This window comes from Aotus nancymaae, unplaced genomic scaffold (assembly GCF_030222135.1).
Source record: "Aotus nancymaae isolate 86718 unplaced genomic scaffold, 86718_ANA_hifiasm-v0.15.2.pri h1tg000079l, whole genome shotgun sequence".
Taxonomy (NCBI): Eukaryota; Metazoa; Chordata; class Mammalia; order Primates; family Aotidae; genus Aotus; species Aotus nancymaae.
This window is the reverse complement of record NW_026988494.1, coordinates 14049218-14075717: the sequence shown is the minus strand read 5'-3', so window position 1 is coordinate 14075717 and position 26500 is coordinate 14049218. Positions and strand designations below refer to the sequence as shown.

Below are 26500 nucleotides of genomic sequence, written 5' to 3'. Positions count from 1 at the left end.
TAAGCTTTTGCAAGTTGACCTTACTGAATCTTTGTTTCCTTGCTTATCAAATGAGGACAATATAAATTCCTTTGCACAGTTATGAAGCATACCCCAAAAGAAGAAAGAGATCAGTAAATAGTAATGCCAATTATCACTAGCTTACAATGCCGTAATCCTGGAGCTCTTCTTGAGGAATAACAATAATGTAGGTTATTGTTATTTGAGTATAATTCAGAGATGAAACTATATTAATTTTTGATAGACTAAAATAGTGACAAGATATTAACTGTTAAATACCAAAGAAGTTTTAATTTTGCAATGACACATTGAAAATAGCGCCATTTTTACCAAGAAACCTGGGTAGCTTTACTGAATGAAGCAACTTGAAAACTAGCATGGAAAAAAGCCAAAACACTTTTGAACTTAATGACTAAGGTAATTAAGATCACCCATAGTGTCCAATTACTTTAAATAGAGTACAATTAATTAATCCACTTTAACTCATTCATCAAAAGTGAGAAAACAATATTCAGAAACTCTTTAGAAAATCTTGTCTCCCTTGCTCTTAAAAGACCAAACATTTACTTTATATTTTGACTATCTACTAGAAAGCCACAGAGGTTCTGTTTGAATTTCTAAGCTCTAGGTATTGTTGCAGAAAATGAAATTGCTTCAAGGTGACTCCTGCCTGGGCTGCTTCTCAGTTTGCCCTATCACTTCCAACTTAGTCATCAAGACCCCTAATTTTTTGGTGAAAACATGATGGAAAGGATGAAGGGCTATTGCAAGAAAGCAAAAGAAACAAACAGACAATTAGCTATAAACAACGTATTATGTTATTATAGATATAACACATCATAGTTATAATACATTGTCATTGTATGTTTAATAACATTTTTATTTTTGTTTTTTGGAGACAGTCTCACTCTGTATATACTACAACATAATACATATCTATAATAGATATACACTGATATATATTTATCTACATATAATGTGTATGTATCTATTCTCAATTTCAAGATTCTATTTATAAATATTACATACAATTTTTGCTAGATTTATTTTTAAGTACCTTATATTTTTCCTTCCTATTGTGAAGGAGATTTTATTTTCAATTATACCTAAATTGTTATGTGTATAAAAATCCTAATAATTTTTGGCTATTGGCTGTGAGTTGGGAACTGTTGAACTCTAGTGTCATCTCTGACCCCTTCTCCCTTGCCATCTATCATTGCTCCAGTCACACAGAACTATAGTTCTCTGAATATCCCAGGCTTCACTTATGTTGAATACTTGGCCTTACCGACTTTAGAATTTCATTTTGTTCTACAAAATTCAGCTCATGTCATAATCTGGGAAGCCTGTCTTTCCTTTACTCTAGGTTAGGTGTCTTTCTATGTATTCCTGTAATACTCTGTTGCTTATTGCCATCATAGCACACATAAACTTACTCCATTTGTTGATTCGTCTGTATCCTCACAAGGCATTTCTCACAGGCAGTCTATTTCTTAAATTTATATCCCCAGTATCTAACAAATATCAGTCACATAGAAGAGACACAAGAAACAGCTGTCAGAAAATAGATGAATGAGAAATTCAGAAATTGCTGAATTTCCAAACCACCTGCAAATTACTCTGAGCTATTAATTCTGATCAAAACATCATATTTTTAGAAGTATTCAACATGTATTTATTTAGCACTTGTGCCAAGTACAGAAGGACATTACATTTTAGTAGTGAAAAGTAGAAAGAAGATTGCATAGTTTTGACTGACAGAAAACTTAAACTACATTATCCAAGTTCTAAACAGTTACTTCTCATTCAGACTTGAATTACAGTCTATTATAGTTATAATCTGGCTCATTATGTTAATATTATACAACTTATACTATCATACAAAGAATAGGACAAAAAAAAAAAAGCACAACATATTAACATACCAGAGACACCATGGCCCAACCAGTCTTGTTATAGATGAACTCCAAGTTGTTCCTTCTCAAATAAAGCAAACCTCCAACAAGTGACACTAACAGGGCCAAAGCAATGGTACCAGAGTAGTTGGGTGGTCTGAAAACCCGAATCTGCAAAAATGCAATGGAAATTTTTAAAGTGAAAGAAAAATAACAAATTTTTTCTCTTGATCATATTCTAGTCCTCCTAATTTTCAACACAAAGAACTCAGAAACATGCTACCCAATGTTTCATATGTGGCATTAACAATATTTTCAATCTCTTTATGAGTCAAAGATACATGCCTTAAAACATAATGGCTAGGTAAAACAACTCTGCGCTTCTCTGATAACTAACAATGCTGAGCATCTTTTCATGTGCTTATTGGCTATTTCTATATTTTCCTTGCAGAAATGCCCATTCAGATCCTTTGCCCATTTTTAATTGGGTTTTCTCTTTTTATTATTAAGTTGCAAGAGTCCCATACATCTATGTATATAGACACACTAGCTATAAGTATCTTGTAGAAAAATTAATTGCAAATATTTTTCCCCATTCTATGGGCTACTTTATTGATGGTGTCCTTTAAAGCATGAGGACTATTTTTAGAAATAGATTCAAATGGTCTGAACTCATGATTTCTAATGTGTTTACAGATCTTGGTCCCAATAACATTCCCTACTAAAAGAAACCAGGACTCCTAGAAGAGATGATTAATTGAGTGCTCGGCAGAATAGACAGGGAGATACAAAATGAACCTGAAATAAATTATTATGTCAAAAAATTAGAAAATACTTTAAAGAAAAATGATAGAAATATGTCACAAGAACATAAAGGCCAGCATGAAGAGGTTATCATTAGTCAAATCTAGAACAATTTCAACACCAAAACAGTTAAAAATAGCAGTAAATTACAAACCACCTGAAGAAAAACCTGTCTTGTATTCTTTTACAAGAGACCAATCAGGTGCAGCCATGAGAGAAGACATAAGAGATCAGATAAAAACAAGGTCTCTTGTCTAGAGACAAGAGGCATGCTATGCCATGCAGGGCCACATGGGAAACACACCAGGGTGATCAGGCAGCAGAAGATAAGAGTGAGGGGAAGTTAAGCCACTCCCTTTTTTTTCTTATTGTACTTTAGGTTCTCGGGTACATGTGCAGATCATGCAGGATTGTTGCATAGGTACATACAAGGCAAGGTAGTTTGCTACCGCCATCCCCCATCACCTATATCTGGCATTTCTCCCCATGTTATCCTTCCCCTACTCCCCCCAACAGACCCCAGTGTGTGATGCTCCCCTCCCTGTGTCCATGTGTTCTCATTATTGAACACCTGCCTATGAGTGAGAACATGCGGTGTTTGATTTTCTGTTCTTGTGTCAGTTTGCCAAGAATGATGGTTTCCAGATTCATTCATGTCTCTACAAAGGAGACAAACTCAGCTTTTCTTTATGGCTGCATAGTATTGCACAGTGCGTATGTGCCACATTTTCTTTGTCCAGTCTATCATTGATGGGCATTTGGGTTGGTTCCAGGTCTCTGCTATTGTAAACAGTGCCGCAATCAACATACGTGTGCATGTGTCTTTATAATAGAACAGATTTATAATCCTTTGGGTATATACCCAGTAATGGGATTGCTGGGTCTAATGAAATTTCTATTTCTAGATCCTTAAGGAATCACCACACTGTCTTCCACAATGGTTGAACTAATTTACACTCCCACCAACAGTGTGAAATCAGGGTTCCTATTTCTCCACATCCTCTCCAGCATCTGTTGTCTCCAGATTTTTTAATTCTAACTGGCTTGAGATGGTATCTAAATGTGGTTTTGATTTGCATTTCTCTAAAGACCAATGATGATGAGTACTTTTTCATGTTTGTTGGCCTCATATATGTCTTCTTTTGAAAAGTATCTGTTCATGTCCTTTGCCCACTTTTGAATGGGTCTGTTTTTTTCTTATAAATCTGTTTTAGTTCTTTGTAGATTCTGAATATTAGCCCTTTGTCAGATGTGTAGATTACAAAAATTTTTTCCCATTCTGTTGGTTGCCAGTTCACTTTAATGATTGTTTCATCTGCTGTACAGAAGCTCTGGAGTTTAATTAGATCCCATTTGTCTATTTTGGTTTTTGTTGCCAATGCTTTTGGTGTTTTAGTCATGAAGTCCTTGCCTATGCCTATGTCCTGAATGGTTTTGCCTAGGTTTTCTCCTAGGGTTTTTATAGTTTTAGGTCTATATTTAAATCTTTAATCCAACTGGAGTTAATTTTAGTGTAAGGCATCGGGAATTTCCATAAGAAAGGCAAGGCAGGGCAGAGTAAACACTTTAGGATTGACTAGTTTAAATAATTTTGGTGGGCTTTGGGCTACAGGAGTGGTCTCTAGCTGTCTGGTACTTGGCCTGAGATGATAAAGGCAGAGGAATATTGTCTCCCAGGGTGTATGGACCAGAGAGAGGCAGTGTGGCTATGGACTGGTTAGCTGCACATCAAAGACTTGCTCCTGGTTGGTGCTTGTTATCTTTAAGAACTGGCTATCCCCAAGAGAGGTATACTCTCCCCAGCCAGAAAGATTTTTTTTAGAATGTCAACATGCAAAATACACAGCAAATATAAAACATATATAAAATTATTTGTAATATAAATCACAATTCATAAGTTCATACCAATGACAGATAATTGGGAGGATGGATGAATGAATAGATGGATGGATGGATGGAAGGAAGGAAGGATGGATGGATGGATCAATAGAGTGGGGGGCTCTTGCTTACAGGAGAATGCCGAGGGCCCACTACAAATATGAAGAAAGAGCTACAAGTAGAAACATCATTTTGTAATCAGAATGGTAAAACCTGTGACAGGCAAGAATCATCAATGTATGCTAACTTTAAAAAAAAATTTTGAAGCAACAGGATATCTGCATAATCTCAAGGTATCTCCACATAGACGGCTTATTAATTATGAAGGAGGACAAAAATAACAGTAATTATACAGTGAAAAAATGGGAAACATCTTGATCAGATATTTGAAATTCGTATCACCAGTGAAGGACAAATGAACACTACGTGCCTATAGAGGTGATTTAAATCAGAACATGACCTATGTAATATTATATTTAAGAATGCATAAGCAGAAGTCAATCATGAGCAAACATGAGGCAGATCAAATGAGGATCATAATGCATCAAAGGACTATACTGTTCAAAGTGTCAATGTTTTTAAAGAAAAAAGATAGGTTATAGAAATATTCCAGATTAAAAGAAGCTTAAAAGACAGGACAATTAAATGAAGTATCTAACTCTAGACCAAGGTGGTACTGAAGGTGGAAAATATAAAGGATATTAGGTCACTTGACAAAATTGTAATATGGTTAGTGGTAGCTCTAATAAAAGCATTATATAAATGTAAATCTGTGAAGTTGATAACCATGCTTTGCTTATTTCTTTGAATATGCAATTCACCTCAATTTTTTTTTTTTTTTTTCAGGAAAAAAAAATTGTGCATATGTGTCTGTGTGTGTGGAGAGAGGTAAAGAGACATGGGTGTATCGAGGAGAATGACAATCACAAAGCAAATGGAGTGAAATGTTAACAACAATTGAACCTGAATAAAGGGTATACATTGGCACTGTATTATCTTCGTTTCTAAAAAATTTTAGAAATTCTTTCCACATATCGTTTTTTTTTTCCCAAGGTGTATCTATCGACTAAATGAATAAGTTTGCTAAGGAGATAGGTTAGAATAATTTCTGATTAAAATTTAATATTTTCTTAAAAGGAAACAAGAGTACCCTTTCAATATTACTCTTAAATGTCTAACATCACTTAAATGATGCACTGCATAGCAAAATATTTGCCAAATCATTTAAAAATGCCAAGCATCAGGAAGTAAATTTAGTCACCAAAATGTCATTAAAACCAATGATGTAACTTTACAATGACAGTGGTACCATATGGGAGATTACCACCTTGACTCAGAAACGTTTTTATATCTTGTGGTAAAAAGTAATGCTTCTGTATTACCGCCACCATGAACTTTTTTTTTTTTTTAAATAACTGGTTCCAATTGTTTACTGTTGAAAATAGTTGTGAGCAGAGATAAAAAAATGGCCATAAAACCTCCAATTAAGTATTAACTACCATCAACATTTTGGTTCACTTCTTCCCATAATAAACTGTCTATATCTATCTATACTCACAGTTACACTTTATAACAAACTAATAGATCATACTATCAACTAATACTATTTTTCTAACCTACTTTTAAACTTTTTATACCTTGAGCTTCATTCTAGGTAAAATATTCTTGCAAATCATTTTTTGGCTATGATATAGTATATTTAATTATTCTCTTATTTTTAGACATTTGATTTATATTCCATTTTTTCCAGTATTATTTTCAAAGTTTCTATGGATAAAATTTAAATCATCCTTGATTGCATCCTTAGATTAAATTCCTAGAAGTGGAATTGTTAAGTTAAATTACATAAACACATGGCACATGCTATTAGTATGGTTACACCCAAAAACAGTAAATATGAGTAGATATTTTTCCACATAGCTTTAAGGTGGGTATTAACCTTTTCTGTTTGCCAAAAAGATAGATAAAAATTATATATCTTGCTTTTTAATTAGAATTTCCTTGATTACTACCACTGAACCATTGAAAATATATTTTTTAGCCTCTGAAATTACATTGTGCTAAAATCCTGTGGTTTTTAATGGCTTTTAAAATATCAATGAACCATTATTTTAAAAACCATCTGAATTTACCTAACAGTCAAAGTTCAATGTATTTGCATTGATTGAACACAGTTTTCTCTATGCAAGGAGAAATAACCATAGAGAAATTTAAAAATACTGTGGCCTTATTAAAATGCTCCAAAAAACCAAACTAACCAGCCTATCGTTAAAACTGTGGAGAATAAAAACATACATGAACATCTGTTCTGTCAGCAATCCACTTTGCTAGTTGTTCAGCTGCAAATCCAATTCTTTGGAGGTCAAAAGTATCAGCTCTCTTAGGTCTGCCTTTTGGAGGAAAATGCATGAATGTAGGAGCAGAGTTCATGTTGAGCTGTAAAACATGAGATAAAAATTACTAAATATAGTATCATTCCCACAATATATATCATTAATCCAACATTTTACACTTTTCTCTGTAGAAATTTGGGGAAAACAGCATTTACTATGAAATCCAAGTGGTTTTCCAGAGGTAAATTTGTCTTTATTTATCTTAATGCACTACTGGATGGAAAAAAAACTTGTAAATTTGACTAAGTTCTCTTAATTCTCACATTTAACATACATCATTCATGTTATCCATTATATTCTCTATATTTTATTAATCATTTCATTCATTTTCTTTCTTGAATTCTACAGTTAGGGTAAAAAAAAGAGACTGAAAGTGCAAAGCAGAAACATAGCAATTTGGCAGTACATGAATTATTTCACTTCTTAAGCAGTTATTTTTAAAAAGTACTGGAATTTGATTTAAAAAATAAACATGGAATTAATTTCAAACAAGTTGTAAGTAAACTGAATTCCCTATTAGAAATGTAAAGCCTTTACTTTTTTGTAATGATGATGACTGTGAAAGAGAAACCAACATTTCTGCTCTACACAAGTTAAATTTACCAGAGAATGCAGAAGAAATTCTCAATAATAGTTTTTTTCTGCTCAACTTCTCTATTAACTCAACTGTCTTAAATTGGCTATATTTCAAAAATATTCTCTACAAGTAATTTCTATTTGAAAAGTACACTAAACAGAACACTTCCCTAGTATAAATGCTGCTTAACAATATAATATCTAAAAACATATATTAAGTTACCTTGCAGTAAGGAATAAACTACAAATATATATATGGATCAAATTGCTGTTGCCTAGGAATTACAAAATACGTTTTAAAATGAAAGGTCAGGAGATTTTCAGCTCTTGACTTGCAACACAGTTCAGTATTTTCTAATAATGAAAATGACAATCAATATATAAACATATATTAGATCACAGTTGACATCAAGGAAATGATACAGCAGTAAAAGCTTAGTTTCCCCATAACAACAAAGTTTAATAACCAAGTATACAGTCAAGACTAAAACAGCTCTTGCCCTATAAATGAACTCTGACTACAGCAGTCATATTTACAAGACAGCTCCAAATCATTTTATAGTGCTTCATATAACTTAGCACAAACAAGGTGAATACTGAAAAGAAATGACTCTATATCAAAACTGTCTCATTTTTAGTACTGCAAATGCAATCAAATTTCTATTATTTACCCCCACGTTATCTACATCAGTACTCTTCAAACACTACGGCTAAAGATTAATAGTCGGTCCTTGTTTGATACGGTTTTTGTCCCTGCCAAAACTCATGTTGAAATCTAACTGCCATTGTAGCGATATTAAAAGGTGGAACCTTTAAGAGGTGATTAGACCACGAGGGCTCCATCCTCATGGGTGGGATCAGCACTATTATAAAAGTGCAAGTTGAGCCTCTTCTTGACTTTCTCACACTGTCACCTCCTGCCATGTGATGCAGCACCAAGTGCCTCACAAGACGTTGGCAGATAAATACTGGACTTCCAGCCTCTAACGCTGTGGGAAATAAATTTCTGTTCATTATAATTATCCAGCCTCAGGTATTGTTATGGCAGCCCAAAATGGACTAAGAGAAACAATGGTCTCAGAGACACCAGGTGCTGCTGTAACAAATACCTGAAAAGGTGTTCCCAGAGAAAGGTCATTTAACAGTTAAACTCCACCATTTTGTCTCTTAGAGCGCATGCTTGAGCCTACTCCCTTAAGTCCTAAGATCTTATCAGGAAGTGGCTGATTACCATCTGCAGGTGTTTTCTATCTACTGGAAGACTGCCTTTCTCTGCAGCTGCAATCAATTATTATTTTAGTGAGAAAGTTTAACCACTACCTGACCATCACATGATGATGGTCACCTGCAGTGGGGACCCTCTCCTGCCCTGCTCATGTCTGCGTAGCTACTTACTCTAACATTATCATCTTATTTTAATCTTCCTAACAAAGATATCATAATACTTTCTGAATTCTATCACCATTCAGTGAAAACTTACTTTTTTTGAGATGGAGTCTTGCTCTGTTACCCAGGCTAGAGTGCAGTGGCATGATCTTGGCTCACTGCAACCTCTGCCTCCAGGGTCCTGGTTCAAGCAATTCTCCTACCTCAGTCTCCCAAGTAGCTAGGATTACAGGCATGTGCCACCATGCCAGGTTAATTTTTGTATTTTTAGTAGAGAAGGGGGTTTTACCATTTTTGCCAGGCTTTTACGATTTTTTTTCACAAACCTTTTTTAATTAGTTCATTAGAAGACTGAATTGTAAGCACAAGCTCGTGCAATACAGTATAAACATCACACACATAACATATAGCATGTATATATAACATATATAAAAATATGTCTCTAATGTATATAATAAGCGTTATATGGCCCTGTACATCAGGAGTCTATCTTATTCCATTTCCCAGCAGTGGGCTTCCATGTAATGGACATTTAGTAATGTTCATTAAACTGAACAAGGCACACAATTACCAGTTTGTTCTTCCCTGTGCTTCTCCCATTCCATACTTTGTTCATGTGTTTCTTTCATCGATATACAGAGACATCTAAAGCAACCATGTAAATACAAAATTATGAAGCCGAAAATCCCTATCTTCCTCACTCCCCACATGAAAATCATCAGAAAATTCATACTATGGCCTAACGTTCTAGAGCTTTAGAGATTCTTAAAATCTCATATAATTCAAAGTCTTTTTTCTTAAAGCGCACAATTCCCCGGGGCTACCCACAACAGAGTACAACACAGACCTGGTTTCCTAGCTGAGAGCTTCTTCCAGCACATCATGTTCATTAACCCACTGGCCTATCATCAGACACCTAGCCTCAGCCATCCCTATGGAATCACATATAACTCAAGTTACTTTCCCAGTAAGTCCTCAATAAGCTAGAAATTACCAAATTTCTGTACTTGTTATTAATATTATCTTCAGACACCACATTACTGCTGACAGTGCTTTAAAACATCAATTCAGAGAAAGTACTTCAACAAAATATGATTTAATAGTCAGTTGGAAAAAAATAAGCATTAAAAATCTTTGTGTTTCTCAAGTGAAGCAAAGCATATACTTCTCCATTTCTGTAGATTAAAATTCCTCATAAAACTCATTAACTGCTATAACTTTTACACATTTCTGCCTTTTAAAATGAAAATTCTTGTTGCTAAGCCAAGGGCTAGATTTGGGGAAACACAAAGCAGTTCTCTACCAGGATTCCTGCTGAATCAAAATTAACTTCAGGAAATGTTTCAATTAAAAACAACTGACTTCAACTCTTATACACCAAACTTTAGAATAATTGTGTCTAAAGCATAGAAAAGAATTTAATGATTATATATAACCATTTATTTATATGATTATATACCAGGAGCCTACATTCAGTACTCAACACAAAAATAGCAATATCCCATAAAGTTTTTTTTTAAATATGAATTAACTGTCAACATTTTAAAGTGAGAAATTTCATATAAAAAATTGTATTTAGGTCTTTTCTTGAGAGATCTAGCTACATGTGGCCTACATTTCTTCCACAGAGCTGATACTGAGCTGTGCCTCTCTCACTGAGGTCAAGCACGTCCTCTCGCCAATCTGCTATAGTCCCCACCCACACCATACTGCTTCCCCAACAGTGACACCAAGGATCAGATCACGGTGTTTTGGCAATTTTGTTTCTTACAGTAGTTATGAAATAAAAATATATTTAAAAAGTGAAATATGAGTGTTTCTGTTAAAGATTTTTTAAAAAGACATACCAAGAAAGGCACTGTTTTGATAAAAACAGGAGAAAGTCTATTTGTAAAAGTAAATATGTTTAATATCCTAAGTATGTACTTAGTATATTAGGTATCATAACAAAACAAAGATAACATATTATCAACAAAAATGGCATAACAAAGATATAATGAAACTAAACTAACCCAGTTAACTTTCTTCATTTAGTTCACAGGTCTAGTCATGGTAGCTATTTGGGCTGCAAGACCGTGCGGTAGCAGTCCTATTGGACTTGAAAGACTGTTTGCCAATATAATAGGGAGGATTCAAGTATACAACGAGGAGCACTTCTATCTGATGATCTCTAAGGCCAATTATCCTGAGATTCCATAGAGATCTATAAGTTACATGAAATAATATTTGGTTCTTATAGTACAGTAATTTTCCTTGATTAATATTAGCTCCCTAATCTGCAAGCTGCTTATACAGAAGAACAATGTATGTTTTTCTTGCTAAAGTTATTGCTCCTATAGAATAGGGACTATAGGAGCAAAATGGCAAACAGAGAGAATTTATTTTATTCAACTAGAAACTCACAAGAAAGATAATATGGAAGCAAATAAGTAAAAATGTTCACTAATGGTGATTTACAATTAGTAGGCTAGATTCTTTACAGAACTACATGCTTTTTCATGACCTGGTAAGCATTATGCCAAAGAGTATCACATGGTGAGAAAAACTGAATAGTCCAAGATACCCAAAAGGATCAATTCCAGGACTGCAATAAGTTTTGCATTTTAAAGGGATTACTCACACAGCAAAAACATTTTTAAAAAAAATTAACTCCAGGGTAATAGCATGATTAAGGGGTAGGGCTCTGGAAGCCAGACAGTTGAGTTTGAATTCTAGTTACACATTCCATTAACTTTGTGACCTGGGACAAGCAATAATCTCTTCATTCCTTATTTCCTCATCTATGAAATGGAGCCAGTAACAACATTTTTTTCACTGTGAAGCTAGATGAAATAATACATATGAAGCCCTTACAACAGTGCCTGAAAGTAAGCTTTCAATATGATGTCAACAAAGATGATGGATACAACCATGACAACGTGGTTGACAATGATAATGAGCATTCCAATCTCAAGTGCAATACCTTGCTCCTTAGAGAAGACTGAGTAAATAAGTTTGTTTGTTTGGGCTGCTGTAACAGAAAATTCCAGAGTAGGTGGCTTAAACAACAGAAATTTATTTTTCACAATTCTGAAGACTCAAAGTCCAAGATGAAGGTGCCAGCACAGTTGGTTTCAGGTGAGGCTTCTCTTCTGGCTTGTGGCCATCATCTTGCTGTGTTCTAAGACATGGCCCTTTTCTCTGTGCACATGCACTCCTGCTCTCGACTCCTTGTCTTATATGGCTATCAGTCCTTTTGAACTAGGACTGATCTAACCTTATTTAACCTTTAGGACCTCATTTAACCTTAATTACCTCCTTCAAGGCCCTATCTTCAAATACAGTCACACTGGAAGCTATGGCTTCAACTTATGAATTTGGGGGGATATAATTCAGTCCATAATACAGAGATAATACTTTTAAACAGACATTTAATCCTTTATGTGTAAAATTCTCTGTATCTGCCACACTGGGAAAAAAATAACAGTTAAGTAAAACTTGCAGTAGATTTTATATAAAATGTCACAAATCTTGCAAAATACTACCTATAATATACTACTACCTATAATTGAATACCAAAATAAGACTGATGCATGTAAACTGCCACTGCATGCTGAAAAAACACATTTCCTGTAAGATGCAATAGGTAAAACAGATTTAACATAACGGCGAAAACCTGTACAATGATAAAAATAAGTTTAACCACAATTATGTTAATCACATTCACAAAATTTATTATAACTACTTACTATATTTAACTTATTGAATGAATTAGGTGTGGGGCGTGTGTGTGTGCGCGCGAGTGTGTGTGTGTGTGTGGCAGTGTCTCGCTCTGTCCCCTAGACTGGAGTGCAGTGGCACAATCTCAGCTCACTGCAACCTCTGCCTCCCAGGGTTAGATGATGAGTGAGTTCTATTTTTATATGCCAAACAAAAATGTATTGCCCACCAACAAGTATGTTAATATATGAATGAGATATAACTCTTTTACCTGTTGAAAAACATCCGTCCCCTCATCATAGTCCACCATACTGAAGAAGAGCTTGTTACAGAAAGCAGATGAGTAGCGCCAGGAGTTTGCCAGTATTTGATATTCTTCATTAGCTTGCCTGGTAAGAATAATGGGGCATAGTGAAACATATCAGTATTGAAGCATCTATAAAGCAATTAATAAAACAGACAACTCTAGGGCAAACACTGGCTAGTTACTGTATAGATTACAAGTGAAGTATACTTTTTAAAATATAGTTTTAATGGTTATAAAAAAGTATTCTCTGGTGTGAAAATTATATAAAATTCAAATTTTGATGTTCACAAATACAGCTTTATTGCAACACAATCACATTTACTCATTTACATATTGCTGATGGTTGCTATTGTGATATAAGGGCAAAGTTGAGTAGCTGTAACAATAAAACAGCAACTACATGTATCACAAAGTTTAGTCCTTTAAATAAAAATTTTTGCCAACTCTTACTCTAAAGAATAAAAACATTTTGCAGCACTCCTATACACATAAATTAAATCTTCCAATAATGTTTAGTAAAATACAAAGACCAATTTTTAAGAATATTTGCAATTTAGCTTAACAGAAAAACAAAGTTCATAAGAAGTTTTAAAATTGTAAATACAGTTATACCACACTTTATATATTCATTCCATTTATCTAAAAATGCATTTACGTGGCCGGGCGCAGTGGCTCAAGCCTGTAATCCCAGCACTTTGGGAGGCCGAGGCGGGTGGATCACGAGGTCAAGAGATCGAGACCATCCTGGTTAACATGGTGAAACCCTGTCTCTACTAATACAAAAAATTAGCTGGGCATGGTGGTGTGTGCCTGTAATCCCAGCTACTCAGGAGGCTGAGGCAGGAGAATTGCCTGAACGCAGGAGGCGGAGGTTGCGGTGAGCCGAGATCACGCCATTGCACTCCAGCCTGGGTAATGAGCGAAACTCCGTCTCAAAAAAGAAAAAAAAATGCATTTACGTTCAAACCAAAATAAGCAAAGGTTTCTCTTTGTGGCTAAACCAGATGCCACCAACAAATCCTTCTCTAAGATGATATTTTTTCTACTTTGAACACATTTCTATTAGATATTTTGCTAATTTTCCAGATGACAAAACTTTATATTTAGATGTAGGAAGAGAGGAGAAACAGAAAAACGGCATTTATAGGAGGGCGTTAAGTACAGTAATAGAAATAAGAAGCAACAAGTTATTGCTAAGACACTTTTAAAAAATAAAATTGCTTCTTCCATACGGTTGACTATTCTCTGGAGTTTATCTCTTCCCTGTTCCCAAAATGAAAATAAAGAAATAAAAAGGTACAATCTAACAATAACAAAAGGACTTGGGTAGAGTCAGCAGCAGAAAGAATGATTTACACAAATATCTGAAAAAACAGCTGGTGAAAAGTTTTGATGGAGGAAGTTAGACTCTCAAAGGAGATTACAGTGCAGTAAGAATCTAGAAAAATATTAGCTACAGTAGCAGCAGAGTTTGGAGATTTAAAAAAAAAATGAAGCTACAAATAGATGTCACAATTAAACTTCTTAATATTCAACAGTAGACCAAACTTCTGCCCTCTCCCTAACCAGTCCCAATGTTAGCCTTCACCAAAAAAAAAGACTTATATTTAAGGAGAATCTAATGTGATTTCTTAAAACTTCCCAAAACAAACAGATGCTAAAAGAACAATAAAAAAAATTTAAAAGAAAATGTAATTGTAACTAATATACTTAGAAAAAGTCAGAAAAGATATTCTATTTGTCAAGAATACAGTATTTGTGCAAGGTCTGAGCTTTTATCATACATATAATATAAGCTAACAAGCTAGCCTGTTACTGTTTCCTGGGTCAGAGAAAAGGGACTCTATTACTTCATTTTTGTTTGCATGAGTTCCCTATGCCCCAAGTATCACAGGGTAACAGAAAGGGTTCTTCATAGACTCCTGTACGTAACAGGTGACTGTGTTACAGAAGAGAAACAGTAGGTTTAAAGGAATTACTGTTTTTATGGTAAGTGATAATAAGATGATGCTTTATTCAGTGGGAGACATCTTACTCTTTAATGCTTGTCACTGCACACACAACCCTGAGAATCTACCCAGGTCTAGTCAGGCCTTTGTATTCTTGACAAACCTGGGGAGAACATAAACACTGCTTGGTTCAGTAGTATTCACAGAAGAAGAAAAGAAAAACAGCATCATATAAAAAAGGAACAAAGAAAGTAAAAGAGAGAGCACTTACATACATTTCAAATATGACTGCTCAAATAAAACACCAACATTAGAAGACAAAGTCACACAAAATTCACAGAACAAAGAGGACATAGGTGGAATATATGAGGGAAGGAGAAGGACCTAGAGACGTAATCCAGTAAGTCCTTTTTCAAACAGGTGTCACTGAAATAGAAGAGAGACAAAACAGAGAAAATCATATTTCTGGAAACAATACAATTAAAGGAGATTAAATCTTCAAATTAAAATCATTTCCCAGTTCTGAATAAGAGGAATGAGAAAAGAACAATCTAGAGAAATACTGTGATATAGCAGAACACTATGGATAAAAAGGAGATCCTGAAAGTTTTCAGAGAAAAAAATTTCTTCAACAAGGGCAAGCAATTAGATTGGGACTGGATTGCTCATTACCAACACCAGATAACAGCAAATAGAAGAATTCCTTCAGAATATTATTTTCTATTTAGAATTGCATATTGAGACAAATAATTAAGTTTCAAATAAACATGTTCATGGAAATGTAAGCAATCTGAAATTTACTCCCACATTCTTAGAGAATTACCTTAAAATATAATTGAGAGAAAAGGTAGTATGAATGAAAAACTAAGAAAACTTAGGACTATGATAGAGCACTCTAAGAGAGGAAAAAAAGGCAACTATAAATGTAGTGAGGTAGGAAGGGGAGAAGATATAAAACAGCTGTAGTCTGTGAAGCTATGATGCAACCAATATAATGTAGAACAGGAATTTAGACATCAAGATGGAAAGATCCTATGTAATTATTAGAATCATAAAGAGATAGAACATATTAAATCTATAGTAAGAAAACCATATTTATTTCCATAATAGGAAAAATAAAAACAAAAAAATGAACATAAGAGACAAGGTCCAAATAGGCAGCATATAAAAATGTATCATAATTTCAATCAACTGGTGATGAGAAAGATTATTTGAGTATATTCTTTTGAGTGGTCAGGGGTTATAAACAATGGCACTATCGAAAAGGAAACATAATGATAACCTACTGCTTTGTCACTGATGCTGTTTATGCAGAAATAATAATGTAAATGTTGTTCATTCCCTTTTAACTTTCTAAATCAATCTAAAGCAGAGCACAGATATAATAAACATGGTTACAGTATGGAATGGACATAAAATATAGGATAGCCAACAGAATCTGGCAGGTAAAGAGAAGAAGAAGAGGTTAAGGGGGAGAGTATGCTTGCTAATCTTCATATCACCAATTAGTGAATCAAAAAAATCATCCAGAGTTAATGAACAAGAAACACAAAGATGTTATTTACTGCTACAATGATAAACAAAGAAATAAAAATCAGTAAAAGGTGAAGTGAGTTACATCTTCACCTAACATAGCAAGAATGTAAAGATCAAGTTTACTGTATAAAATGTTGTTACAAGAGTAACATTTAGAGGTATTTCCTAAAAACAACACAAAAAAAACCTCACGAAGCAGTAACAGTAATCATCTCTGGCCTGGCCTACATGTGTGCAAACCAGATGAGTGCAAGGGCCTCCTTTGCAGTTCTTTTTTATAAACAAGGAGCACATAACATTGTTTTGATTAAAATATTATGTTTTAAGAGGGTTAAATATGAACTGTACTATAATCTGAAGACTTTTAGCGTAACACAAATATTGAATACTAAAATAAAATTAAGAAAAAATTTAAAAAGAAAATGTGATAGAGTAATGAGGAGTCAAAGAACATGAATTCAATCTGCCTTCAAACTCTGTACTCCCTCTTACTCTCCTTCTTCAGATTTGAGTTCCCAATAACCAATCCGTAGATTCCAGCCTCTATTCTAAAATCCAAAAATGTTCCCCACTACCTACATAAAGACGATGAAAAGAATAAAAGTCAAAATCCTCCATACCTTAGCCACAACTTACGCAATTTATGACTTTATAAAAATACCACACTCAAAGAGTGTGTTTCATGAACATACTCTGTCCATTCTTAGCACAAGCATGAAATACTTCACTTAGAATGTCATCCCTTCTTTCAGAATCTTGCTCAAAAACTGATCTCCTTCGGGAGTCACTTCAAATCTCTACATTTACAATACTTGTTGATGCAACTGTCTGAAACAGAAATTCTCAGCGACTGTGTTAGCACTACTGATTTTATGCACAGCTGGTCTTACACATACTGGTTGTCCAATGCCTAAGATCTAGTATAGAAGTGGCATTTGATAAAGGTATAATGATAATGATAATGAATAATATGCTTTCCTAACCAGTCACTGTATCATAAATACCCTAAAGCTAAGTTTACCACATTAAAGTTTCTCAATTCTAGAGAGTCTAAAACTCATTTAGTGAGATATATGTCATTGATAATGTCTCTTTTAAGGCAAATTTCCTTTACTCTAGTTATGGTGTTGCGGGGGAGAAAAAATGAAATTTTAAATCTGTATACTATCACAAACATATGGTGTTTGTCAAAGGAAGAGTGTTCATGACTCAAAGGTTATAATGACTAAACCATCATGTGATAATCTGTTAGTAATGACAACTTCATAACAAATGTAGAATCCAGATCTTAATCTTCAGTGATATTTATACTCAACATTTTCATATGTGCTGCAATAATAAAGTATACCTTACATTCTCTACCTTTAAGAGGTTAGAAGAATAGACATGCACTCTAGTACATAAATAAGGTGTATATATTTACTTTAAAGAGGAATCCAGATTGTAGGTGCTATATAGCATACAGAAAAGGATGAGATCATAGTGAGCCAGAACAGTTAGACAAAGTGTGAATGTAAAAAAAATTTGGAAAATAATGGAGTTATGTCTGGAAGGATCACACTTAGAACAAGCAAGAAGGGACAGGGAGAGAAAAGTAAGGTAACAGAAACAGTATAAACAAAGACTACCCAGTCTGAAATGTGTATTATGTGTTCAAGTAATAGAATATAACCTTCAGATTAGAATAGAAAGACAGGAAGTAGTACAAAGATAAATAGGACCCAGCTTTTATTCTGTAAATAGTAAACAAGTATTTCTGAAAGAAGTGGATTATGCAAAACACTACATCAGAATGCTGTACCTCCCAATAGTAGGTATGATATACTGGAGGAGAAGAAAATGAAGTCTGGAACCCACTTTCAATGTTACTATAATGGCCTGGTTGGGAAAACATATGAGGCTATTAAAATATTATAAAATGAAGATGTGACCTATTTCACACAAATTCTCCATTGCCACCTAGCAGGCCATAGCAGCCAGCAAAATACTCTAGACAATAGAGTATTAGGAATAGCTCTGGCTAGAATAAAGAATTCCACAGGAGCCAAAGCAAATTACGTTTTCTTTACTCAAATACTATGCTTAGAGAAAATTTAATACTGACAAGGGAAATGGGGGCTTTCTTCTGCTGGGTGTAATTCAGTAGAAATAGGATCAGTAAACAGATCTATATATCATTAAAAATAAATAAATGAGCCCAAGAAATATGTATTTTAATATTAGTGTTATCTCTTCAGAGTATAAAAGATTAATGAGGAAAAAAATGTGCCCCAATAACAAAGACCTTGTGCTTTCCCCGTTATTCCCTCTGTGCCCTTCATATTCCAACTTCTTAATGTTTAATAGGGGATAGAGAAAACCTATCTAATGACAGATAAAGAAATTCAGCAGATTCTTGCATAGAGTTTCCGTCAGTTTGGACTGATGAGCAAAATGATATTATGAATGCGTATTAGCACACTTCTGACCCCACGACCATCTGAAATTGGCAGTTAAAAATCACAAATACTCCAAGCACTTAACTATAATAACTACATTTCCAACTCTATTAACTAAAAAATATTTTGTTTTGGTAGTTCATACTAATATTAAAGGCCTAACTTTATGAACGTAGGGAATGCCGTGAATTCTAAAACATACATATGCAGCCTGAAGAGGGCAGTCACACTGCATCAAAAGGATCCAGAAAGGCTTAAGCAATAACTGCAGGGCACTCACTGTTCTGTTAAATGTGTTATACTAAATCTTCTCCATATTTTATTATGGGAGAAAAAAATCACTTAATCTGACTGCTACAATTTTTTATGTTATAATGCTTTTTAAAAGGTTATGTAAAACTAAAAAGAATTATCTCATCTCTAGTTCTACATATTTAATATATTTCCCATGACGAATATATTTTTTAAAGAGTTGTTTTCAGAAGTATAGCTTCTCTTTTTAGTGTTAATCAAACTTCTTAGAGCAGATTCATATGAAAATACCACTGTATGTCTTTATAGTTATATATGTAAAATGAATTGCACTTATATAAATAGCTATTAGTTATTCCAAAGTATGCCATAATAAAACCCTAAATAAAAAAAAAAAAAATTCTACAGACAGTCATATAGATAGATCTGGAGCGAGCAGACTTACCTATTACTTAAGGTTCCGGTACCATGAGAAGAAAAAATAACTGATAACACCCTGCACAAAGATTTTTAACAGAGTTGCTTCTCTGGTTGTGCTGTACATACTCAGGGTCCAGCTGAATATAATGAAATATATTAAACAGACTCAAGTCCTCTAAAGAGCTGAGAAATCAACAGTTCACTACCATATTATAACTGACTGAATAATTCACTAGATGTAGGATAAATTAAAGAAGTTGTGATTCTTAAAGCTGATTCCTGTGCATCCATTTTATTCATCAGACCTAAGTAGATCTTTCCTTGGAAAATAATTCTAATATAACATATGTAATCCAAATACATATTTTAAAGCAGAAGTGTATATGAACATAAAATATGTTGAACAGTATACAATATGCATAGTTAGTGCTCAGTTTTTGAAAATCAAAGGAATTTTAGTTCTCCGAAAAAAAAAAAAAAAAAAAAAAACACCTAACAGTAACATATAGATGCTTAAATGTGCCAGGTGCAGTGGCTCATGCCTGTAATCCCAGCACTATGGGAGACCAAGGTAGGTGGATCACCTGAGGTTAGGAGTTCAAGACCAGCCTGGCCAACATGGTGAGATCCTATCTCTAAAAAAAAAAAAACAAAATAAAAATAAATAAATAACATGCTTAAATGTGATATACCAAAAAGATTGTCATACAATGTAATAAGGAAATCAATTCATACATTGTTCACTTAAGATTTCTTACTGTATTAGTCCATTTTCATGCTTCTAATAAAGACATACCAAGATAGGGTAATTTATAAAGAAAAGAGGTTTAGTTGACACACAGTTCAGCATGGCTGGGGAAGCCTTAGAAATACAACTATGCCGGGAGGCAAAGGGGAAGCAAGGCACCTTCTTCACAAGGCAACAGGAAGGAATGCCAATCAAAGAGAGAAGAGCCCCTTATAAAGCCATCAGGTCTCATGAGAACTCACTATTATGAGAACAACATGGGGGGAACTGCACCCAAGATGCAATTACCTTCCGCTGCATCCCTCCCACAACACGTGGGGATTATGGGAACAAATCAAGATGAGATTTGTGTGGGACACAGCCAAACCGTGTCACTTACATACTACATATGCATATGATTATAATGTGTATTTAATACTTGTACAACTAATGATAAAGAATTAATAAATAAATGAATAAATGGGGGAATTAATTCAATGTTTTGAAGAGGTAAAACATACAGGCCATTGCCTCAAGATACTTCAATCCATTAGGATAACACTTATCATCTTAAATAATAAATACAAAACAACAAAGCAATGTAAACCTTGTTTATGATAACATGCCCAGGAACTATGATACTCAACAAGTATCTGTTAAACAAATGCATACATATATTGTAAAACCTGACAAGTGAAAATGAGGAAAGCATTAATTCACACCTTAAATCCTGCAGGATTTCCCAGAAAATCTATGCTTTAGCTTCATGTGGTAAAGAATGGAATATATGCCGACTTTAAAGACCTTTGTTGTAATGAATCAAAAAGGCAGATGCAAGATTATAGAAACTGTGTCCCAAAAGATGGAGATTATGTCTTTTCTAGTCAACTGAAAGTATTACCATCATAAGAAACATTCATGGAGGTTTTGTATGTGCCAGGAATCCTTTTATGTATTTATACTTATTTAATTTGTCTTCATTTTTTAACTTTTCTCACCAAACTTATTTTTAATAGACTGTTTTTAGAGGAGTTGGTAGATTCTCAGCACAACTGAATAAAAGGCATAGAGATTCACATACTTTTTTAAAGTAATTCTTGAACCACTGATTAACCAGTTAACTGAGTATATGCTTTATATATTATATATAGAGAGAGATCTATCTAGTGATATTATAAAATTCCATTACTAACAACTTTTCTACCCAGTAATATTGTTCCAGGCATCTCTAATTTTATTAGTGAACTGCCAGGTCACCATAGGAATGTCTTATGCTAAACACTGAAGGAATGTTCTTAGACTATCTTTTCCCCCAGCTTTACTGAAGTATAATACTAATTATATTATACTTCAGTAAACCTGGGGGAAAAGATAGTCTAAGAAAAAAACCCACATAATTAATGTCTACAATGAGTAAAATTTGGTGAGTGTAAACATTTGTATACACTCATGTTACCTCCACCACAGTCAAGTTAATAAACATATCCATCATTTCCAAAAGTTTCCTTGTGTCTCTTTTTGTTTTGATTTTTGGCAAGGCCTTTAGATACATATAAAATAACCCAACACTTTTAACATGACTTCCAATGTAATACTACTATATCTCCTACTATTATGATGTGGCCAAGTAGAAAGAACACAGATAACACAGGAATACAGAAAATCTGGACTTGTATACTAGCTTTCCATGTTATAATGTATAAATTTGAGAAAGTCACGTTTACTTTATTTTCACCTTTTTAGCATGATAATACTAGTAACTTCTAAGAATTGTCATGAGGTTAAAAACATGAGGCATAACAAAGTCTCTAGTAAATGGCAAAGTGTTATGCAAACCTTTGGGTGTCCAGCATCTAGCTTAAAATTCATTGAGTATTTGCATTTTCAGACCTTATTTCAAGTTACTTGCCCTCTCACTCTCTGCAGCAGACCCAGTTTTTTTTTTTTTTGAGACGGAGTTTCGCTCTTGTTACCCAGGCTGGAGTGCAATGGCGCGATCTCGGCTCACCGCAACCTCCGCCTCCTGGGTTCAGGCAGTTCTCCTGCCTCAGCCTCCCAAGTAGCTGGGATTACAGGCACGCGCCACCATGCCCAGCTAATTTTTTGTATTTTTAGTAGAGACGGGGTTTCACCATGTTGACCAGGATGGTCTCGATCTCTTGACCTCGTGATCCACCCACCTCGGCCTCCCAAAGTGCTGGGATTACACCAATTTTTTTTTAATTTCCTTTGATAAACTAGGCTTACTCCTTTTTTTTGAGACAGAGTTTTGCTCTTGTTACCCAGGCTGGAGTGCAATGGCACAATCTCGGCTCACCGCAACCTCCGCCTCCTGGGTTCAAGCAATTCTCCCGCCTCAGCCTCCAAAGTAGCTGGGACTACAGGCATGCGCCACCATGCCCAGCTAATTTTTGTATTTTTAGTAGAGACGGGGTTTCACCATGTTGACCGCGATGGTCTCGATCTCTTGACCACTAAGCTTACTCTTTAGAGGATTTCTGTGAATTCCTTTCTTCTTCTCAACCCAACTTTTCTACAACTACAGAGCACACATGGCACACAATACATGACATACTCTGTATATAAGGCACAGGTATGTCTAGTACATGGGAGCAGATAAACATGCCTCATGAATTCCTACTCTTCCTGTATATCTTAACACTTTAGTTGGAGATCCAAGATGGCTGATGATTAGCAGCTTGGGCACCTACCTCCCAGTGAAAGCGCAAAGAACGAGAGGACGCCACACTTTCAGACGAATATTAGTTGCTCACGGACCACGAGATTCCCAGTGGAGGAGCTCCACGGGTCACCAGGGCGACTTGTGGCCGGCGTGGCGGTTTTGCTGGTGCCTTAGCACGCCAGTTCTTGGTGCAGAGTCCGGAGATTCCCGGGCAGAAAAGCACCATCAATCTTAACACCGCTGTTTTGGCCGGCTCAGTGGATTGCTCAGATTTCGGCGCAGGGAATCAACAAGTTGGACGTCAGAGACCCAGTTAGAAAGTCGGTAATTATAAAGACGACAGACGGACAAATATATAATGAAGGGAAGAAACCAGCATAAAAAGGTAGAGAATACTCAAAATCAGAATGCCTCTCCCTCTACAGGGGATTGCAATTCCTCATCAGTAACGGAACAAGGCTCAATAGATTACACGTGTGTTCCAATAACAGAAGCAGGTTTCAAAACGTGGGTGATAAGAAACTTCTGTGAATTAAAAGAACTTGTTCTAACCCAATGCAAAGAAACTAAGAACCTTGAAAAAAGGTTTGACGAAATGTTAACGAGAATGGACAATTTAGAGAAGAATATAAGTGAATTGATGGAGCTGAAAAACACAACACGAGAACTTCACGAAGCATGCACAAGTTTAAACAGTCGAATTGATCAAGCAGAAGGAAGGATATCAGAAGTCGAGGACCAGCTCAGTGAAATGAAACGAGAAGACAAGAATGCAGAAAAAAGGATGAAAAGGAATGAGCAAAGTCTCCAGGAAATATGGGACTATGTGAAAAGACCTAATTTACGTTTGATAGGTGTACCTGAATGTGATGAAGAGAATGAATCCAAGTTGGAAAATACTCTTCAGGATATCATTCAGGAAAATTTTCCCAACCTGGCAAGGCAGGGTAATATTCAACTCCAGGTAATACAGAGAACACCACAAAGATATTCTTCAAGAAGACCAACCCCAAGGCACATAATCGCCAGATTTATTAGGGTTGAAATGAAGGAGAAAATACTAAGGGCAGCCAGAGAGAAAGGTCAGGTTACCCATAAAGGGAAACCTATCAGACTTACAGCAGATCTCTCAGCAGAAACCCTACAAGCCAGAAAAGAGTGGGGACCAATATTTAATATCCTTAAAGAAAAGAACTTTCAACCCAGAATTTCCTATCCAGCCAAACTAAGCTTTATGAGCGAAGGAAAAATTAAATCTTTTGCGAACAAACAAGTACTTAGAGAGTTCACCACCACCAGGCCTGCTTTACAAGAGCTTCTGAAAGAAGCACTATACATATAAAGGAACAACCAATATCAGCCTTTCCAAAAATATATCAAAAAGCAAAGAACTTTAACACAATAAAAAATTTACATCAACTAATGGGCAAAACAGCCAGCTAGCATCAAACGCCGGTATTAAACTTATATATATTTTAATTGGATAAAAAGCCAAAACCCATCGGTATGCTGCATCCGGGCCCATCTTACATGCAACAATACACAAAGACTCAGAGAGAAGGAGGAAGATTTACCAATCAAACAGAGAGTAAAAATAAACTAATAAACAAAAAGGAGATGCAATTCTCGCCTCTGATAAAGTAGACTTTAAAGCAACAAAGATCAAAAGAGGCGAGGAATGACATTACATAATGGCAAAAGGATCAATGCAACAAGAAGAGCTAACGATTCTATAGATCAACGAGATAGAAAATTAACAAGGATATTCAGAACTTGAACTCAGACCCAGAACAAGTAAACTTAATAAACATTTATAGAACTCTCCACTTCAAATACACAAAACATACATTACCACCTCACACCTATTCCAAAGGTGACTATATAATTGGAAGTAAATCACTCCTCAGTAATCGCATAGCATTTCATAGGTTTAAATTAAATATTAGTTGGCTGTTTGTTTGTTATCTTCTTCCCTTATTCCTTCCTGACTACATCATTAAGTATAATTATCAGTATAAAAGAGGTTTTCAATACCCATTACTAAATTGCATTCTAGCCTGGGCAAGAAAGCAATACTCCCATTCTCTCTCCCCTCTCTCTTTTCCTTCTCCCTCCTCCCCATTCTCTCTCTTTCTTTCTCTTCCTTTTTCCTCCTTCCTATTCTCTCTCTCTTTCTCTTTAAAAAAAAAAAAAAGAAAGAAACTTTGATTGTTTTCTGCATTAGGTCCCACAAAAATAGTGTCAAATTAAAAAAAAAAAAAAAAAAATGCAATCCAAAAAAAAAAAAAAACACTTTAGTTATCACTCTCTTAAATAAATCTTTTTGAACACATAAATTAACAGAAAAGATCAGAGTCCTCTCATAAATCTCTGAACTTTTCCTATATGACATTTACAAACTAGACTCTGAGATAATGAGAGCAGCAGCCAGGTCAGTTTGTTTGACATCACCTCCCCTAGGATCCAGCACAATACCTATATACATAATGACCATTCAATAAAAATTGGTTGAAAATATATGCCAGTATCAATATACTATCACCATACTAGTATCCAGTTCCATGGTAAAAAGCCACAAATGTATAAAATGAATTTCTTTTTGTCCCTAGTTCTATTTAAAATTCCTAAGGGGTGGGGGAAGCTTATTCTAAAGATCTGAAAATTAAATAAAAACTAACATGAATATTAAATATGTAACTTCTTGCCAGGAGAAAACATTTCAGAATTATTAAAAGGTTCTGTGTTGGGGGTCCCCAATACCGTCACCAGCTTTGGTGATTCACTAAGAGGACTCAGAGGAATCAGCACATGGTCACCTTCATGGTTCAGATTTATTATAGTGAAAGGATACGAAGCAAAATCAGCAGAGGGAAAAGGCACATGGTACAGTCTGAAGTGAACTAGATAAGCTTCCAACAGTGACTCCCTGTCAAGTCACACAGGATCAATTCCGTTGTGACACATGTAAAGTGTTGTATACCAGGGAACATTCATTACAGATTCAGTGCCCAAGAAGGCTGGTCATGTAGATGCCCTCTGTATAGTAGGTGACATAATTCCAGACTCACACCAGGAAAGCAGGTGTTCAGCATTATTAACCACATTGTAAACAGTTCAAGGACAGTGAACCACCCTTATCAGCTAAGGAATAGTGGGAAAATTCCCAAAATCCAAGTTCCCACATGGCAGGCAAGGGCGAACCTTGGGAGCTCCCCTTTCTAAGGATAACAATCTCAGGCCTGCTATGTTAACTCTTCTGCATGGGCTCATCATAATCACTATCTTCTGATAAATAAAAAAATATTACTTTGTTCATTGTACGATGGTGACAAAGACAACAACCTATCACAAGAAAGGACTATATCTGAAATGGTTTTACTTGTATTGACTGGACTAAGTCTCCTCATGGGTCCAAAAAAACAAGGATTCCTATGCATCTAAGAAATTATTTGAGGTCTAAGGTGTAAGACCATGAAAATTAGTAAATCTCACTTCATATGTTAAATGGCTAACGTAAACTAAAATCATGGAAACCAAGGATAAATGCTTAAAAAATA

The 26500-nt window shown here is 34.9% G+C and overlaps 1 protein-coding gene across 6 annotated transcripts in view; it reads right to left on the bottom strand.

Moving 5' to 3' along the window:
- TUSC3 (tumor suppressor candidate 3) overlaps positions 1-26500 on the bottom strand; it is a 303958-nt gene that overhangs the window by 190789 nt on the left and 86669 nt on the right. For all 6 annotated transcript variants that reach the window (XM_064368759.1, XM_064368757.1, XM_064368758.1 and 3 more), the window contains exons 3-5: positions 12903-13020; positions 6873-7013; positions 1926-2066 (exon numbers count right to left, since the gene is read on the bottom strand). In XM_064368759.1, coding sequence (XP_064224829.1) covers positions 1926-2066; positions 6873-7013; positions 12903-13020 — 400 coding nt within the window. The remainder of the gene's footprint in view (positions 1-1925; positions 2067-6872; positions 7014-12902; positions 13021-26500) is intronic.